We start from the raw sequence: 15,209 nt of genomic DNA, 5'->3' as shown, positions 1-15,209 counted from the left end.
AGATTCGACGTTGTGATTCCTCCACACTACACCTTTACACTTTTATTCTTCCATTCAATTTACAAACTACAGACTTGTAGACAAACTCACAGAAACACACATACATATACTTACGAGACACATAAAGCACACCTAGACACACACACACAAGTTGTAGAGTTCATAGAATATTCCTGCAAAGGTGAGTTTGAACATTTATTGGAATGCTGAGGTCAAAAGCTGGCTATAGCTTTTTTTTTTTGTTAGTATGTATGCAAAATTTTCTTTCATCTGTGTTTTCCCTGTGATAATTTTTTTTGTCTTTTTAGATGCCGCGTGCCAAGGGCCACAGGCGGGCCCTGGCCATGAAGAAGATGAGGGCGAAGCAGCTGGACTGGACCCCCCAGCCACCTGTCCCTGAGTTTGTTCCCCGTATGTGTCAAACAGTTTATTAAATTCCTTATCCATATTTAAAATGTTATTTTTTAAACATTTTGTATTCATAATCTTTTTACGTAGTCTAAGTAAATTTACACTGCAGTCTTTTATGTTGATTATACAGGGCGCGGCACTGGCAGCCGCCACTGCGCAAGGACATGGCCAACTTCACACCTGACAGGCCGTCAGGTGAAGTTGGTCCCTCCAGGACACCCGGAGAAGAAGGTCTCATGTTTTCTATTTTCTAAAGACAGTGCTTTTTGTTATGACTCATGGTTGGTGTGTCTGTTCTAAAGTGCCGTGTCTGTTGTTTCAGATTGTGTTCGTCATCGGGGACTCCCACCTGAGGGCTGTGGTGGATGAGGACGTCGCCATCCCGGAGCTGCCTTTTTGTTTTTCTTTTCTCTCTGTTCCAGGTGGAGCAGCGGCTGATCTGAGGATGGAGGTGAGGCATCTGACCATCCTCTGGACCCCTGACCTCGTCTGTGTTTGCGCGCCAGGCAACAACCTCACAGGGAATCGTACTATCGGTGAGGCAGCGGTGGACTTCGACGCACTCCTGCTGACGGTCCATAGCCGCTGGCCCAAGGTGTGTGTTTTACAAGTTCTCTTGGATTTGTTTGAAGCAGTCAATGTGTGTTTTTTTTTTTTTTTCTTGTTTTTTTTTTTAATGCCAAAATGTCTTTCTGTAGGTGTTTGTTCTGGACTTCCCACCACGACTGACCATCCCCATGGACCTGCAGGAGCTGCTGCGTAACGAATACCACCGGGTGGCAGCACGCATGGGTATGTTGAAGCTTTGGTCCCGTTCACAGGCATATTTTTTGGAATGTATAATTCAACATAAATATTTATTTTGTGTGAATAAAAGCACAACTCGTGACTTTTTTCTTACGTGTGTTAGGTCTCCCATACGTGGCTGTGGCGGACCACCTGTCGCTGAACCAGCTGAACCTTTGGTGCCCTGACAGCGTGAGTACAGAGTCTCTCGTTATTACGCTGATTTGTTTTTTCGGTGGTGTCTCATACTTGCATAGAGTCAATGTGTGCTGTGTTTGACTGTTTTCCAGGTTCACCTCAGTGACACCGATGGCATGCCCATCCTGATCGACCTGTTGTGTGATGCTGCCTTCTGTCAGCTCGCACCCCCTCCACCGGAGCCTACCGCCTCTCCTCAGACGCCCCCCCGTCCCTGGACGCCACCCAGTCCCCGGGTGGCTCCCAGGGTGGTTGCGACAGGACCGGAGCCCCTGCCTCGTCGGAGGCACCCCCGGGGGTGGACTGTGGTTGGACAGGAGGGAAAGGTAATGTGTGGCATTGAGCCACTTTCTGGTTGTCATTTTGAATGTGTAAAACAAAACTCCAGCATATAACTAACTCCTTTTTTCTGTTGTTGTTTGAAGGCTGGAACACCACTGGTGCGACAGTCCGATCCGATCCCATCCAACGCGGTGTGGTTCACCAGTGCTATGTTGGATGCCATGGAGGAGTTCGCTCCTTCCATTGGGTCTGACAGCATTGCTGTTCCACCATCCGGCCAGGTAACTTTAAAAAATGTTTCCTGTTATTTATTATTATTATTATTATTATTATTATTATTTGTAAGTATGTGAGTGTTTGTCTCCCGCTAATTCATTTTTTGCCTCTCACCTTCGTGTGTAGTGTATAACATACTTTTTTTGTGCTAATGGTGCTTTGATTAGGTTTGTATGTTTGAAAAAAGTTTACCAATGCATTGAGCTGAGTTATTGTTTTTGTGTTACTGAACATTTTAATATAAAAAACAAGACATCCTCTAGAAAAGTCCCTCTTTTATTTCTTTAGGATTCCCCTGGGAAGCATCGAGCGAGAGGTGTTGCCACCAAGCATGTAGGACGAAAGCGGCAGGTATATATTTTGGGTTTTACGCTGGTGTGGAATTTGTAAAAACAAGTCAAACATGGATTGTACGAATGCACACCAATGTTAAAATGTAAAACTGCGTGCATTTGTATGTCTGTTTCTTTATATTCCAATAACACAAACTGCAAATAAATGACTCGGCGTTGATTTAACATTGCTCTGTACCTAAACTTTATAGGTGCCGGCAACACCTTCACCTGCCCATGTGGTGGCCTCCCAGCCCAGGACAGCGTTGGTCCAGGTGTGTACTTATTGATTATTGGTAGCAGCATTATTTCTTCTCCTGATGACTTTAGTAGGTAAAATGCCATTTCTACATTGTGTCAGGGGGAGGTGGAGATGCCAGAGGTTGGGGTGGTGCCAGAGGCTGTGAGGGACCAGTCCGCTGTCCAGGAAGGAGCTCAGATGCCACAGAAGATCAGCAAAGGTAAGTGTGGTTCTGTTCCTTTTCTTACTGTTCCTTGTGTTAGTGTTCCTCATGTTAGTGCAGCTCAGTCGGACTGTGATCATGTGGCAGCAACCAGGAGGGATCATGGAGGGACTGGGTTAGTAAAGGTTGTGCGTGGATCTTTTCACCAGGGAGATCACAGGTTTTTGTATAGAGGAGTGCAGTGTATGGCCATTGCCTTAGTCAGCTTAGCTAGACACACGGTGAAAAGTGTGTTCTCGTGGGAGGGGCTTGATCTGGATCGCGTGTTGGTTGAAGGAGATAACTTGTATTGCGATTTGCGTACCAAAAACCTCTTCAGCCACGTGTCTGGTTTGTTATCTGTTCCAGATCTTCCCAAGGTTTTTCCAATAGATAGACCAGAGTTTAGTGTACATTGTGGTGACACATGGTCAGGTGAGGTAGGTGTTACATCAGGTGAATGGATTGACGTCGGTGTGTATGTTAGTCTGCAGAATGGTCTGGGGAGGATTTTTAGTCAGTACAGCTCTTGTCTGCTGACACTTTGTGGCAATACGTCTGCCATCATCTGTGAGAATGGACAGTTCGCTGTGGTCGACAGTCACTCACGCAGTAGCTGTGGCCTGGTACATGGTGACAGTACCAGTGTAGTTCTGTATTTTTCATGTCTCTGTGATCTGTATGAGTACATCTGTTGTTTGGCTGACAGTCTCACTTCAGGGGAGAAACCCTTTGAGCTGTCTGCCATTAGTATTAGTAGCATTGTGTGTCCAGGGCCGTCTGGTGTTTCTGTAGAGAGTTGTATCTCTAAGATGAGCGCTGCTGCAGCACCAGGGTTTAGTGAGGTCTTTGATGATTGTGCAGCCCCCTTTGTGTCTGAGAGTGGGGCTGGTGTAGAGATGATCCCAGCGCTGCCCACCTTTTCTGGTGAGGTTAGCAGTAGCTCGGAAGCAGAATCCAAAGCTACTAATGGTAGAAAGCGCAAGATTTCTTCAAGCACTTGTCTATCAAAGAAATCAAAGCATTTTGATAGGGCTACAGTCATCTCTGATGTAGAGTTTGTCAATGCAGTTACGAATGAAGAGCTGGTCTTCCGTCCCCTCGGTGTAGATGTGTGTCAGGCTCTGTGTAGCCAGTTGAATATAGAGTTTATGAAAGTCAGTGGTCTGGTGTGTAGAGAGGTCGGGTATTTAGGTGTTCCTTGTAGAAACGAAAAGATAGTTCCAGACGGGAACTGCTTCTTCAGAGCTGTTTCTCAGGCTGTTAGTGGTTCACAGAAGAACCATCGTAGGATTAGGTTGGTCATTTGTAGAGAGTTGGAGTGTAATGCTGATAGATATCAGAGTCTTTTGAGGACTGGTTATTCTTCTGTTTCAGAGTACATTAAGCTGTCCAGGATGAAGTATGTAAACACTTGGGCCACAGAGGTGGAAATCCAGGCCACTGCAGATTGGTTAGGTGTTGGTGTGTGCACGTTTCTCGGTGGACGTTGGATAAAGTACACTTGTAGCAATAAGTGTTCGTCAGCAGACTGCATTTACGTAGAAAATGTCAGTGGGGAGCATTTTGAGTGTGTTGTTTGTGTGTGTAAGCCTGGACAGCAGGGTTGTTACGGTTACTGTAGAGTTAGTGAGGAGACAGGCTATAGTACCAGGTCAACAGTGATAGATGTTGACAGTACATGTTCAGATAGAGACATTGTTGAGGTGATAGAGGGTGTTGGTGTGAGTAATAGTAATAATGTGAGGTCTAAGTATTTGAGGCAGAAGAAAAGTTTGCGTGACAAATGTGAGAGAGAGACACACAAGTTGCAGTGGAGGAAGATGTACAGGGAGAATGTGGCGTTCAGGGAGAGGATTAAATTAAAGACAATTGGGAAATACAGAGATGATGTTCAGCATAGGGACAGGGTAAAAGATGCAAGTGTCAGGAAATACGGAGATGACGTTCAGCATAGGGACAGGGTTAAAGCTGCAAGTGTGAGGAAATACAGAGATGACATTCAGCATAGGAACAGGGTTAAAGCTGCAAGTGTCAGGAAATTCAGAGATGACCTTCAGCATAGAGACAAGGTTAAGCAAAATGTTAAAAGGCATTATCGCAGTAATTATAAATATAGGGAGCAGGTTATTGCTCGTGTGAGGTTGAGTCGGAAGCAGAGGCTCGAGAGGTTGGTAGATTTTGGTTTGGTTATGGAGCACTTTTTAGAGAAGGTCAGGGATGGACCAGATTTTGTGTGCTGTGTTTGTCATAGGTTAATGTTTAAATCTCAGGTGCTGACATGTGACAGGGAAGTTTATGCTGCAAGTGTAGCAACAGCTGGCATTGCAGATAATTGCATTAGTGAGCATTATTTGCATAGTTGTGATGAGGGTTGTGTTGAACCGTGTCACTTAGCTGCGTGTAGAGGTCAGCTGTGGATTTGTTATACGTGTCATAATAAGATTAGTAAAGGTGAAGTCCCAGCTGAATCATGGAGAAATAACCTCAATCTAGACCCCATTCCTTCAGAACTGGGATGTCTAAATAGCTTAGAGCAGCACCTGATAGCTTTACACATCCCATTTATGAAGATGTTAGCGTTGCCTAAAGGTGGTCAGAATGGTGTACATGGGCCTGTAACGTGTTCCGGCCAACATTGTACAGACCACCAATGTGTTGCCGCGGTCCAGTATGGAGGGGTCTCTGCTTCAGGTTAAGTTGAAACGTAAACTGACCTATAAAGGCCACTACGAGTATCAGTTTGTTGATACATTGCGTGTAAGGCGGGCGCTAGAATATTTGAAGAGGACAAATGTGTTGTATAGAGATATTGAATTCAACGAGGAGTGGATTAATGAGTTTTGTAGGCAGGAGGATGGTGAGCAAGAAGAGCCTGACCCTGAGGATGAGGATGAGGATGTTCAGGTTCAGTCTTCTCAGGTTGAGCAGGTTGTTGTAGAGGGTGAGGTTAGCCAGGCTGAGGATGTTGCAGCAGATGTTGATGGTGTAGATGAGGAATCAGCAGACATAGTGCAAGATGAACTGTTACATGATAGACAACAGCACTGCATGTTTCAGGACACTTGCTTATTTCCTGTTGACATAGGGCAAGAAACTTTAGACCAGTATTTTGAGGATATTGTGAGTATAGCGCCTGCAGAGGGAAACAGTCCAGTTAGGATGCTTTCTGACCATCTGAATGAAGCAAAGTGTTTCCCGGTGTTGTTTCCTCTGAGTACTAAGACCTTCCATGATAGTCGCATGCATCATTTAACATTGTCGCGTTATTTTAATAATAGGATCATGCATGCCGACGGCCGTTTTGCATGGAATGTTGAGTATATTTTTTACAGTCAGTAGATGTCTGAAATGGATCAGGTTGTGTCGAGTGTTTCTGTAGCTATGCGTAAGGGTAAAGGAGGTCAGAAGTCTCAGAGGATCAGTATGAGCATGCTTCAAGATGAGAAGTCTTTGAAGCAGTTTTTGGAGTTTGACGACGGTTATCGGTTCCTTCGGCCCATACGCGGGACGCCAGCCTTTTGGTCTTCTGTGCAAAAGGATCTCATTGCGTCCGTGAGACAGTTAGGGATTCCTACGTTTTTTGCGTTGTTTTCGTCTGCAGATCTGCGCTGGCAGAATCTCCTTGCCAGCATCCTGAAACAGGAAGGCAGAAGGCAGACGGTAGAGGATTTGGATTGGGCCGATAGGTGTGAGTTGTTGCGTCGCAACCCAGTTACAGCTGCGCGGATGTTCGATTACAGATGGCACTGTTTTTTGAATGAAGTTCTCATGTCTCCTGCTCAACCAATTGGCAAGATTGTTGATTACTTTTATAGGATAGAATTCCAGCAGCGGGGGTCTCCCCATGTTCATGCGCTGTTTTGGATGGAGGGAGCTCCCCAAATTTACAAAAACACAGATGAAGAGGTTGCAGAGTTCATTGACCAGTATATTACATGTGAGCTACCCTCAGACGATGACATGCTCTTGGACATTGTGTCATCAGTTCAGACACATTCGAAGAGACATTCAAAGTCGTGTAAGAAAAACAAAACGCAATGTCGTTTTAATTTTCCAAAACCAGTTTCTGCACGCACATTCATCTGCAAAATCGAGGAATGCCGTTGTGCACAGAAGGCAAAGGAGACAGGGGAGCCTTCTGATTCAAATGACAAGCCATTGTGCACGTGTCGGGAGGATTTAGATAAGAAGATGCCTAAGGAGCTAGCTCAGTCCATTATGACTAGAGTTAAAAATGCCATGGAGAGGGATGAGCCTTTTGCTAGTGTAGAACAGTTGTTTGCCAGTGTGGGGATTAACCAGGCAATCTTTGAGATGGCTTACAGGCAGCTGGAGAAAAAGAATAGGGTGGTTTATCGACGAGGGGTAAATGAAACTTGGATTAATCAATATAACAAGAATTTGCTTAAGTGCTGGAATGCTAACATGGACATTAGCTTCGTCACCGACGCCTACGCAGTCATCATATACATCGTATCGTATATTACAAAAGCAGAGAGAGAAATTGGCCTGTTATTGAGCAGTGCCCAAAAAGAAGCATCAAAACGAGGAAATCTCTCTGCTAGAGATGCTATGAAAAAGCTCGGCAGTGTATATTTACACAACAGAGATGTCTGTGCTCAGGAGGCGGTGTATAGGCTAACGAACATGCATTTGAAGGAGTGTTCCAGGAAGGTTGTGTTCGTTCCAACAGGGAACAACATTGTGAAAATGAGTTTGCCCCTCGGTGTTTTGTTGCAAAGGGCATCCTCTCATGGTATTGGGTCAGAGGATATGTGGATGACTAGCATCGTAGATGGATACAGGAATAGGCCCGACGGTGATGTGTTTGACGACATGTGCATTTGTACTTTTGTGTCGGAGTATCGTGTTCTCACCAAGAATGAAAAATCTCCAAACCAAATTCAATTGAAAGGCGGTTTGGGATTCATCTTGAGGAGAACACGATCTCAGTTTGCGGTCGTGCGGTACATGCGTTTTGATTTAGAAAAACAATAGGAAGCCCACTTTCAGAGTCTGTTGCAGTTGTTCCTTCCTTATCGAACTGATTCAGAGCTCAAGCCTGAAGGCTTTGCGCTCTTCAAACAGTTCTATGAGGAAGGGGAGGTGACGTTGGCTGACGGCTCCGTGCGTTTGGTGCAGGACGTCGTCGATGAGAATAGGGCAAAGTTTGAAGTGGACTGTCCTCATTTAGAGCGTGCTCAGGAAATTGTGGAGAAGTTAAATGGTGTTGATGAAGATGCGTGGGGGGAGCTTTGTCCTGAGCAGGAAGTCGAACGTTTGGAATGTTTAGAGGATAGACAGCAGCAGCAGCAGGCAGAGATACAGGATGAGCAATTGGTAGAATGTGAAGAAAATGTCCCCGATTTGTTTGTTGGTGGTAGACAGGTAGCTCAGTTTGAGAAAAACACCACCATTTTGTCTAGGACTGAGGGTTTAGCCTTGATTCATTCCCTGAATGATGCGCAGAAGGCTGTTTTTGATAGGATTAGGAAGTGGTGTTTGGATAAGGTGATAGGTAAAAACCCTGAGCCTTTGCATGTGTTTGTGACAGGTGGCGCAGGGACAGGGAAAAGTCATTTAATCAGAGCTATCCAATATGAGGCAGGGAGACTGCTGTCAACGCTTTGTGATTGACCAGATACTATTTCTGTTTTGTTAACTGCTCCCACAGGCGTAGCTGCATATAATTTAAATGCAGTAACAATTCATCACGCATTGAGTATTGGCAAACAGGTTAGCTTACCTTACATTCCTTTGGGTGAAGATAAGCTAAACTCTTTGAGAGCTCAACTGAGTTACCTCCAAATTCTAATCATCGACGAGATCAGCATGGTAGATCACAATCTGTTGGCTTATGTGCATTGCCGGTTGAGGCAGATCAAGCAGTCAGGCGACTTTTCCCCTTTTGGTAAAGTTAGTGTGATAGCTGTGGGGGACTTTCATCAGTTGCCACCCGTTAAAGGGAGGCCTCTGTACACCAGTCAGGTGGGTGTGGACCTGTGGTGTAATTTTAGTAAGGTGGAGCTCACAACAGTCGTTAGGCAGAAGGATAGTGTTTTTGCTGAGCTGCTGAATAGATTGAGAGTGCGTTCTAAGAAAACCCCCTTGTTGAAGAGCGACGTTGCGATTTTAAAGTCCCGTGAGACTGGGGAAGAGACCTCAGCTTTGCATATCTTTCCAACTAATATGCAAACCAGTGAGCATAACCTGAAACGGTTGTTTGCAACTTGTCCAGATTATACCACTATTGAGGCTCAAGATTTTATGAATAGCAAGAAAAAGGGTAAATTAGAGGAGATAGTAGGGCATCACAGCAGAGCATCGTACACGTGTTTACCCGAGAAATTGTTTGGCTCGGAACGCACGTGTAATGCTTTGCAGAAACATTGACGTTGTAGACGGTCTGGTCAATGGAGCATGTGGAACTGTTACTCATATTGAGTTCGGAGAGGACAAAAGCTTCCCTCTCACAGTTTATGTTAAATTTGATGATGAAAAAATTGGCTCACAGAGGAGAAAGCAACGTTCACATGCTGCAGTAGAATGCCGTAATTCTACTGCCATTGATCCCGTTCAGGAGTCGGCCACTGCACGGGGTGGTCTGCGTCGTCAGTTTCCTCTTAGGCTAGCATGGGCGTGTACTGTTCATAAAGTGCAGGGGTTAACTGTAGATGAGGCCGTTGTTTCGTTCAATAAGGTGTTTGCACCTGGGCAGGCGTATGTAGCGCTTAGTCGTGTCAGGGCTTTGTCTGGACTCGTCATCAGGGATTTTAAAGAGAAGGCCATTTACTGCAAGGACACTATAAAGGAGGCCTTGGATAGCATGCCTCCATTTCTGATTGAGCAACCACAGCCTTCATTAAATACACATAGTTTCTCTGTGTATTTAATGAACGTTCAAAGTTTAAGTCGCCACCTGTCCCATTTGGTGTCTTGCACACAGCATTTACAGCCTAACTGTATTGCTGTGACAGAGACGTGGCTCAGTGCACAATCCTCAACAGACAGTGTTCACATTGACGGTTACATTTTCCACAGTCGTCCTCGAGCCTTGTGTTACAGCAGCAGTAACCCCAAATTGTCTGAGCTTAGGGACCTAGAACATGGTGGAGTAGGCTTGTATACAGCAGGTGATTTGGACTGTGAGATTCTGCAGGTGCCCGATTTGAATCTGGAGTGTTTGGTGTGCCTGTGTACCAAATTGAACATCTTGATGGCAGTAATTTATCGTCCACCATGTTATCCAAATTCATTATTCAAACAGAATCTGGGGAAGTTACTAGATTGGTTGAATCCAATCAGTAACACAATTGTTATAATGGGGGATTTTAATGAGGACATTTTGAAAAGACCATCAATTTGTAAATTTATGTGCCAAAAAGGATATATTCAGCATGTAACGCAAGAGACAACTGAGAAGGGGACACTGATTGACCATGTTTATGTCAAAACAACATGGTATGATGTGGATTGTACAGTGATGTCTGCGTACTTTAGTGATCACGAAGCCATCTGGTGTGGTTTTCGTGTTAAAGATCAGGATTTATTAGAAGATGTAGATTTGCTGTTTGCAGAGGAGTTTGAAGATTTAGAGGGTTTTTTCGATGACGAGTCCGATGTAGAGTAGATTAGGTTTGATGGTTGTTATGGTTGATGATGTTTTTACAGTTTGAGTAGGCATAATTGATTATTTTTTTATGGGTTGTAAGAGGAAACTGACTTTTAGCATGTGTATATATTTATTTGTTGCATTTTAAATGTGTAAATCTGTCCAGCTAGGTTGTGTGGTTTGTGTTTGTGTCGGGACAGTATATTTACTGATGGTTTTTTATATCTGGTATTTATCGGTATTTATTCTGGCAAAATGTTGCCGATCTCTTGTTAATTAATGTGCATGCTGCAAACAAGAGTCATGAACTTAGATCTGGTTGTTATTGTTGCAGTCGTTTATGAGTAGGTGTAGTTGTTTTTTATATATATATTTTATATATATAGTTTTTAGAATAAAATGACTATGTACATAATGCTTTGTTGTTCCTTAAATGTGTAAATCTGTCCAACTAGGTTGTGTAGGTGTTTTTGTGGTTTATTGTATGCATGCTGGGACAGTATATTTATTGATGGTTATTGATATTGGGTATTTATTGGTATTTATTCTGGCAAAATGTTGCCAGTCTCTTGTTAAATAATTTGCGTGATGATTGTTGCAGTCGTTTATGACTAGGTGTAGTTGTTTTTTATATATAGGGTTTTAAGACAAAAATGACTATGTACATATTACTTTGTTCCTTAAATGTGTAAATCTGTCCAACTAGGTTGTGTAGTTGTTTTTGTGGTTTTATTGTATGCGTTTTGGGACAGTATATTTATTGATGTTTTTTTATATCAGGTATTTATGTATATTTATTATCTTGTTAGATAGTGTGCATTATGCGAAGCACATAGATTTAACCATGGTGAATAGATATTCTTGTATTGATAATCGTGTGTCACCACTGTACGTAGTTGTGTTTTTGGGTTCTGCCATATGTGAATGGTTGGTCTGTGCTGTAACTGTTAAGTTTCTATGTATTCTTTGAATGTGGTTGTATGTGTATGTTTTTTTTTTTTTCCTCAGGTTGAAGTTCATTGTTAACGGTGCACTTTCTGATTTAAGATTGATGTACTGTTCATGAACTAAGAGCAAATCTGTTGTGGCACCAAAAGGTACACACACCTCTCGTTGTGTGTACCAGTGGTGTTGAACAGGACAAAATTGCATTATAAAAACATGTATCTCCTCCTGTGTGCCAGAACTAATTATGTTTTTTCTCTCTGAGGTTTGTTCCTGTATATAACGTCTCAACTCTGTGATCCCCAAGTATTTCTGATATGTATTTTTTATGGTAGTTAAATTAATTAGTACTCCCTGGTAAAATGTCCAAATAAAAGAGCAAAGGTGTTAGAAAAATGGGCAATGATGACTGGGAGTACAGTTGGTGTCAGCTGCTGCCTTATTAGATTAGATTAGATTCAACTTTATTGTCATTACTCAGTATACAGGGTAACGAAATGCAGTTAGCATTCAATCAGAAGTGCAAAACAGCAGAAGTGCAGTATAATACAGTTAAATATCATATGTACAGGTAAGTAATATGTACAGATGAGTGCAGTTATGTACAGCTAGTGCAAATAAGGTGGTTAAATTAAATATTGAATGTGCAGTTGAATATACAGTTGAATAAATAGGATGTTCATTACAGAATATACACATATACATACATAAATATATACACCTATGCATGCACACAAAGCTTCAGTGTGGATGTAAGCATATACATATATACACACACATGTAATATTGGTTGTGTGATATAGATTTAACAGTAAGGAGTATTGATGAATGTGTACAGCTATGGAACCAGATGTGTAGTTATCAGTGCATTTGTGCGCCAAGAGTCAACACAGGTAGGAGGAGGTGTGGAGTCATCTGCTGGCAGAGTTCAGTAGGGTGACGGCTGTGGGGAAGAAGCTGTTCCTGTATCTACTTGTTCTGGTCAGCAGACTCCTGAATCGCTTCCTGGAGGGGAGGAGCTGAAAGAGTCTGTTGGCTGGGTGAAAAGAGTCTCTGAGGATGCTACGCGCCCGGCGCACACATCTCTTCTTGTAGACTCTCTCAATGTCCGGAAGTGGGGCACCAATGATGCATCGGGCAGTTTTCACCACCCTCTGGAGTGCTTTGCGGTCCGCAGCAGAGCAGTTTCCATACCACACTGTTATGCAGTTAGTCAGGATGCTTTCTATTGCACAGCGGTAGAAGTTGCCGAGGATGACAGCAGACAGCTGGTTCCTCTTCAGTGTTCTCAGGAAGAAGAGACGCTGATGGGCCTTCTTAATCAGGTGGGAGGTGTTGGTGGACCAGGTCAGGTTTTCTGTGATGTGGGTCCCCAGGAATTTGAAGCTGGAGACACGCTCCACCTCCATGCCGTTGATGTGGAGGGGGGTGTGGGTGCCTCCTTTCTCCTTCCTGAAGTCCACGATGATTTCTTTTGTTTTGCTGGTGTTGAGGAGTAGGTTGTTGTTCGCACACCAAGCAGCAAGGTGTTTGACCTCTGCTCTGTATGCCGACTCGTCATTGTCGCTGATTAGTCCGATCACGGTGGTGTCATCTGCGAACTTTATGATGGAGTTGGATTCAAACATAGGTCTGCAGTCATGGGTGAAGAGGGAGTAGATGAAGGGGCTCATCACACAACCTTGTGGAGTACCAGTGCTGAGTGTGAGGGTGGAGGATGTGACGTGGTCTGACCTAACATGCTGTGGTCTGTTGGTCAGAAAGTCCATGATCCAGTTGCAGAGGGAGGTGCTGATTCCAAGGTCTGTGAGTTTTGTGATTAGCTTGGCAGGGATGACAGTGTTGAATGCAGAGCTGAAGTCTACAAACAGCATTCTTGCATAAGTGTTTTTCTTGTCCAGGTGTGAGAGTACACAGTGCAGCGCTGTGGAGACTGCATCCTCTGTACTCCTGTTGCTGCGGTAGGCATATTGGTGTGGGTCGAGTGTGGGGGGCAGACAATCTTTGAGGTGTGCCAGGACCAGCTGCTCGAAGCACTTCATCACTATGGGAGTCAGTGCCACCGGGCGGTAGTCATTCAGGCACTTTGGAGAGGAGAGTTTTGGCACCGGTACAATGGATGTGGTTTTGAAGCACGCCGGTACTACTGCTTGGGCCAGGGACAGGTTGAAAATGTCCGTGAATATTCCTGAGAGCTGCTCAGCACAAGCCCTGAGCACACGTCCAGGAATACCATCAGGGCCAGCAGCCTTGCGTGCGTTGATACGGCTTAGTGCGATCTGGACGTCTGTGTGTGAGAGGGTGAGTGGCTGAAGGTCTTCAGAGGGTGTGAGCTTTATGACCTTTTCTTTATTGTCCTTGTCGAAACGGGCATAAAAGTCATTCAGTTCATTTAGAAAGGACATATCTATGGTTGCTGATGAGGTGTTGCTGTTCTTGTAATCTGTGATGGCCTGGATGCCCTCCCACATGCGACGAGGGTCGGAGTTCACAAAGTGTTCCTCCACCTTGAGCTTATGTTCATGCTTGGCCTTTTTGATGCCCCTTTTCAGTTCTGCTCTGGATGCACTGTAGGCGAGTGCATCTCCTGATCTGAACGCGTTATTACGTGCTTTCAGTAGGAGTCGCACTTCCCTGTTCATCCAAGGCTTCTGGTTGGGGTATGTGGTGATCTGTTTCTCTGTGGTAACACTGTCAGTGGTGGTGTTGATGTGCTCCACTACTGCGTGAGTATAAGAGTCAATGTCAATCTGGGAGCCACAGGTAGCCTGGGAGGCAAACACACTCCAATCTGTGTTCTTAAACCTGTCCTGGAGTACCGAGTCTACCTCCGCAGGCCATACCTTGATGGTCTTCACAGTTGGTTTCACACGGCTGATGAGTGGTGAATAGGTGGGGGTGAGGAACAAAGAGAGATGGTCAGACTGACCCAGGTGGGGGAGGGCGGTAGCCTTGTAGGCTCCAGGGATGTTGGAATAAACATGATCCAAAGTCTTATTTTCTCTGGTGTGGCAGGAGACATGTTGTTTAAATTTGGGAAGTACAGTCTTTAGATTAGTGTGGTTGAAATCGCCAGCTACAATGAATGCAGCCTCTGGGTGTGTTGTTTGTTGTTTACTGATGGCAGTGTGAAGTTCAGTCATTGCTTGTTTGCCATCGGCGTCCGGGGGTACATATACAGCTGTTATGATAGTAGATGTAAACTCTCTCGGCAAATAAAAAGGTCTACATTTAACCAAGAGAAACTCTAGGTTCGCTGAGCAGTGGCTTTCAACAATGACAGAGTCTGTGCAACAAGCCTTATTGACATACATACACAATCCCCCGCCTCTTGTCTTACCGGAGCCATCAGCTGTTCTATCTGCACGGAGAGTGAGCCGCCCGGCTAGCTGGATAGCATTGTCGGGTATCTCGCTATGTAGCCATGTCTCCGTGAATACCATGACGTTACAGTCCATAATCCGTTTACTGTTTGTAATCCGGAGTCGTAATTCGTCCATTTTGTTTGCCAGGGACCGCACGTTTGCAAGGAAAATGCTGGGTAAGGAGAGTTGGTGTGGTGTTAGCTTTAGCTTAGCTCCCAGCCCCCTGCGTTTACCCCGCCTTTGTTTACGGTCCCTGCGCCGCCTGCGAGAACTTCCTGTCGGCTTGGCAGTCCCCGGAGTGTCCGGTGATCTCCGCAGCTCAGGGAAGAGATGGAGATTGCTGATAAAACTATCCGATGGTTGAAATTTGATGTCCAGAAGCTCCTGTCAGGTGTACGATGTTAGGGAGATGCTGTTCTGTACGAACAGACCCGAACAGAGTATGACTAAAACTACTAATTTGCAAAATCTGAAGAGACGCTGAGCCTCGCGAACTATGCGCGCCGCCATCTTGCTATCTTTTTTTTTTTTTTTTTTTTCTTATTGGTACAGATAG

The 15,209-nt window shown here is 44.5% G+C and overlaps 1 protein-coding gene and 1 long non-coding RNA gene across 2 annotated transcripts; both read left to right on the top strand.

The window, feature by feature from the left end:
- The first annotated feature begins 281 nt into the window (after positions 1 to 281).
- Positions 282 to 10,361, top strand: LOC115422045 (uncharacterized). The gene is given in 16 exon segments (XM_030138128.1): positions 282 to 411; positions 542 to 642; positions 734 to 1,006; positions 1,110 to 1,203; positions 1,322 to 1,389; positions 1,488 to 1,721; positions 1,821 to 1,958; positions 2,242 to 2,304; positions 2,498 to 2,560; positions 2,647 to 5,354; positions 5,356 to 6,062; positions 6,111 to 6,209; positions 6,333 to 7,649; positions 7,785 to 8,071; positions 9,678 to 9,927; positions 10,270 to 10,361. Coding segments are annotated over 16 exon segments (6,597 nt in total). The 5' UTR covers positions 282 to 308.
- A 42-nt stretch (positions 10,362 to 10,403) lies between these two features.
- On the top strand, positions 10,404 to 10,920 carry LOC115431103 (uncharacterized). The gene is made up of 2 exons (XR_003937054.1): positions 10,404 to 10,513; positions 10,799 to 10,920. It is a non-coding gene; the product is annotated as an uncharacterized LOC115431103 (long non-coding RNA).
- Positions 10,921 to 15,209: the final 4,289 nt, after the last annotated feature.

This window comes from Sphaeramia orbicularis, chromosome 1 (genome assembly GCF_902148855.1).
Source record: "Sphaeramia orbicularis chromosome 1, fSphaOr1.1, whole genome shotgun sequence".
Taxonomy (NCBI): domain Eukaryota; kingdom Metazoa; phylum Chordata; class Actinopteri; order Kurtiformes; family Apogonidae; genus Sphaeramia; species Sphaeramia orbicularis.
The sequence above is the reverse complement of the archived record's forward strand: the minus strand, read 5'-3'. Positions and strand labels throughout refer to the sequence as shown.